The sequence below is a fragment of the Branchiostoma belcheri genome, unplaced genomic scaffold (genome assembly GCF_001625305.1).
Source record: "Branchiostoma belcheri isolate BF01 breed outbred unplaced genomic scaffold, Haploidv18h27 scaffold10, whole genome shotgun sequence".
Lineage (NCBI taxonomy): Eukaryota > Metazoa > Chordata > Leptocardii > Amphioxiformes > Branchiostomatidae > Branchiostoma > Branchiostoma belcheri.
In genome coordinates, this window is record NW_017802380.1 from 4,423,846 (window position 1) to 4,428,346 (window position 4,501).

At 40.3% G+C, this 4,501-nt stretch overlaps 1 protein-coding gene across 1 annotated transcript in view; it reads left to right on the forward strand.

The window, feature by feature from the left end:
- The first annotated feature begins 1,794 nt into the window (after positions 1–1,794).
- Positions 1,795–4,501, forward strand: part of LOC109470173 (interleukin-17 receptor D-like) — a 14,971-nt gene continuing 12,264 nt past the window's right edge. The window contains exon 1 of the mRNA XM_019768963.1: positions 1,795–1,961. Within this exon, the coding sequence (XP_019624522.1) occupies positions 1,839–1,961 (123 nt within the window). The 5' untranslated portion in view covers positions 1,795–1,838. The remainder of the gene's footprint in view (positions 1,962–4,501) is intronic.

A 4,501-nucleotide genomic window follows, 5' to 3' on the forward strand; every position in this document is an offset into this window, starting at 1 on the left:
GTGGCAAGGCTGGTTCGCCTTCTTGTCATAGACCAACAAACCGCCTTGTCTTGCCGTCGGTACACATCTAATGTAAGTTTGATGGGTAACTGTGTACATGTGTGGCTGAAATGAAGTAGGGCTGACAACATATCTGAACACAGCAGGAACATATTATAATTTACACGGTTTTAAGTTAACTGCACGCATTGTTTTTTAGTTTTGCCGATATTTCAGGACTCAAAGTATCAGAGAAACCCTGCGTCTCCATCTTTTCAACAGGACCCAAATAAATTTGCCCATTTAGTTGTCCATGTGTAACAGACATGTAGCCCCTGATAGGCCATCAGAAAGTCTGGCTTTCAGGCTAGCCCAGGAAGAGCGTCATTGCGACTACACTTTCTACAAGGACGTTATATGTAAATATAAGAGCTACTGTACCTAGGTGACAGCGGTATTCATGCTGATTGAGGAACACGTTTATTGCCCGTATTTGCCCCATGGTTAAGCTTTAGGTCACAACAACATATGCATGTAGGCTAGGACGGGTACAGAAATCTAGTACACCTCCTTCTACTAAGTTCTAGCACTGGTTGGGATATCAGATGAGAACAGATGGGTGTGGTTGTAGCAGGTTTATCAAAACATATTAGAAATATATACATGTATGTGTCCGTGTGTATGAAGAGGGGTGATGGAGTTTGTATAATCTATATACAACGTACGTTCATTTGCGAAGAAGTGTTCATAGTCTATACTAAGTTTACATATTGTTGACATATTCCTTACCCTGGGTGCCAAACCCATAGCACACTGGACTTGGATTAAAGAAAGATCAAGAAACCCTTTCAGCTATTTAATCATAGCCTGATGTCGTAGTTCGTATGTGCCAAAAACTCCAATTTATAGTATAAACAAGGGAAATCGTAGCTTTCAAACCTCCGGGTTTTTTTGTGTTCTATTGGTTTAGGTTATTTGTTTGTGTGTAGTATGAAAGTTATGTGCGTAATATGTTTGTATGTGTTTGATGGCTACTGACGGTTGGTTCGGTATGGACTGTTGATTAACGTGTCTCACAGTCTGACAGCCTGCACCGTCACCCGCGCCATTATCCCCGCCGTCATCCCGCGCCGTCATTGCTGCGCCGTCACCCAACATTTTTATCGGAAGCAGACACCCCTCTGTTTGACCCCTTTTGAATGCTAAGACCCAAAACTGCAACCGCCCCATTCCTTAACAACATGGTAATTACCATTTTCAGCATGGCGGGGGTGTCCGGAGCACTTAAAAACCTTTTATTTCGACGCCCATAAACACATATGCAATTAAACAAAAACGTTCTGCATCATCTGCAGCCCAATAGCAATACATATACCGAACCACAGACAAATCCGTCCAGCCGATCGCGAGAAACAGCTGCTGACAGAAATGTTTCGAACCATAGTAAAACCTCCTTGCGGATGGATATCTCCTTCCCCGGAGGTAATGACATTTAATAAAAGATTTTCTTAAAAACATCACAATGAATAGGACAAGCAGTTCACAAGCATTTCTATCCACACAGAATTCCAAACTGACACACATTGAAATGAAACAGCAGATATTGAATTTATATTTCTCACCAAACCCCCAAACAATACTGCAATTTCTTGGGTTGAAGCACGAGAAGAGAAACTTTAGTTCATAGCTTTTACACATGTCCTAAACTTTTCTAAACTTTCCCCTACACTGCACGCAGGACTACCCATGATGTTACATCAGGTAAATTTGGTGCTCACATATGGGGTCATGACAACCTGTACGTACGAAATCGTGCTCATCAGGCAAGTTTGTGCGCACGTAGAGTGGTCCTGTCCAAGATGGCGGCTGTTTGGGTGATTTTTACCGTGACTCTGTTCTTCACCCAGGCCTCAATATCTTCCTCTCAAAGTGCTCAGTGTCTTCAAAACTGCTACAGGGACAATCTAATAAGCCTTAGGAAGGTAGGGAACTCATTATTTGTGTATTGTTTGCTTGCGTTCCTGAATAAGAGGGGTTTAACTTGTCGCAAAACTTGAGCGGAAGGGGGAGTTAGGGGCAAGGCGAAGATGTCACGGCCATAAATGTCTAAACAGGTGAGCTGGCATTTGTGAAGAAGAAACTACAAGGCAAGGGTTCTGTGTCATTGGTTAACGCATAATCAGTAAGTGTCAGTATGACTTGTGTTATCTGCAAGCCTGAGAAGGAGAAGAGGACTGATAATCACGATTCTTTTTCTTCCGGAAGTTATTTAGTTACCACTCAAAAATTGCAACTTGTCCTAGCGGTCGTCATACAACTCTCCCTTTCTTGATTTAGGCATATACAAGGAGGTTAACTGCTCCATGGCATATAACACACCTTCAATATTCAACTTCTGTTATGTAGAAGCACTGGAATTATCTCTACTTGAACTTTAACATTCCCTCCTCCAGTGCACCTGGTGCTACTAGTAGTAGGAGCCCCCAAGGTAGGAGTGAAGTGCATGAAGTACAGTAAATTCTAGGTGTTATTTCCGCCCGAAGGTCCCAGTTAATATTAACTTCATACAAACAGAGAAAATTAAATTTCTTCTTCGTTTGCCTTTCATGCAATGTTACTGATGTTTGCAACCAGATTTTGTTTCGGTATTTTCTTGCAGTACAACAGCTCAGTATGCAGAAGCACTAATATGGTTGATATCGGATATGGAAAGTCTTCATCTTTGTACATTTTCTACTACTTTACAAGAAAATCATGTTGGGGTGATCGTAATATTTACTGACAGCTGATCAACACTCAAAATCAATTCGATCTGTTTCCTACAGTGCATAACTTTGTATGCAATTTGTAAAGTCTAAATATTTTTTACTGCAAAGTTGCAAATCATTCATGTTTTTTTTTTGCTGTTATCATTTTCTTTTTCTGGAAATTGCAGCTTGGTCTTTTAGTATTGGAAAGATCAAGGAGGGAAAGATGAGACATGTTTTAGCAGGAAGTTTGTTGTAGGACTTTTGCAGCCCAGCATGTCCAAGTCCTACATGTATGTCATTAGTGGTGAGTCTCTAGCAGATGAGTAAATAGCCATGTGTGTTTACATGGTTCACTATAGAGTGTTAACATGTAAGTCACACCAAGGAGCGTCGATGAAGGTTAGACATCCACTTATAAACCTACATTGGTCTCCCAGTCACTGACGAAAGCTAGTGGATATTAGCTGAAACGTCTGACCATTTCCAAAATCATATCCAGTTGCTTGAGTAACTGCTTTTTGGCGTATCACACCAAGGAGGTTCTATTATCTTGGTTGGAACATCCTTGGTCACACTCACAGCAATGTGACATTTTACGGTTATGGACCTCCCCTCAGGGTAGGACAAGTTGTATGGCCTAGGCACCTTACAGGTTCAGTTTATTTTTTCCACCACTAGATTAGTCATTTCCACAAACCTATTACCAGTAGTATCTTTACTTCCTGTTATGGTTTGACAACTTTTGAAGATTCCGATCTTTTTCATATTACTACTATTATTATTAGGCATGCCAATTTTTGATTTCTGAATGTCTATAATTTTTCTTTATAATCAGCAACAAGATTCTTTGAAGCATGACTGAGTCCATGGAGTCGGCTTTAAAAGAAAAAAGCCGTAGATGTGAATACACAGCTGTTAAAATGTTTAGTCTTACAAATGTAGTGGCATAACAGTTTGCCTAACCTGGTCCCAGCTGTGGTCAAGTTCACTCACAAAATTTTCAAGCACCACAGTGATTGTTCTTTAGTTACTAACTTTCTTGTTCTTTGCTTTAAACATTTTGAAGTCTTAAGAATATGTTGTGTAGCATCTGCACTTAATTGCCACGAACAATTTTGCAAATAGGGCAGATTTCTACAGCCAATATGATTTATGAGTGTCCATTGCTTATGTGCCTGTGTGAAAATTCAGACCAAATGTTGACTGGCTGCTCCATGGGAGAGATGACTTTCTGGTCATCCTTATATGCCACATGTCCAAGTTACTAAATTGAACCTGATGGTACAATGTGTCTGCACATGTTTCAAGATGTTTGGAACTAAAGGAAAGCATCAGGGAACAATTGTAACTCTGGAAGGTTACTACCTTAAGTTACAGTAGTAAACTTCAAGATGACAGTTGTGAGTTAGGGTAGATAAAAACCATAATACATTTGTACTGTATTGGAGAGGGATAAGTCTTTATGAAAACTTTTTGTGCAATTTCTTTATGATGGAAATGTTGAGTCCATTTTTTTGCCTTCCTGGTTCATACCCACAATGTACAATTCCTCCTTTCTATGTTTTTATTTCGGTTTCTAAAAATCGTAATGTCTAGCTACTCTAGCCAAAGAAACAAGTACATTTAGATCCTTGACCTTAGGGACTGTACGATATTTACCGGGGGGGGAGGGCTGGTGCAAAATGGTCCGGTAAAAATTTTTTTCCATGGCCTCCCCCTGGCTCAAAAAATTTTTCGGTGGCCCTCCCCCCGGCTCAAAATTTTTTTCAATG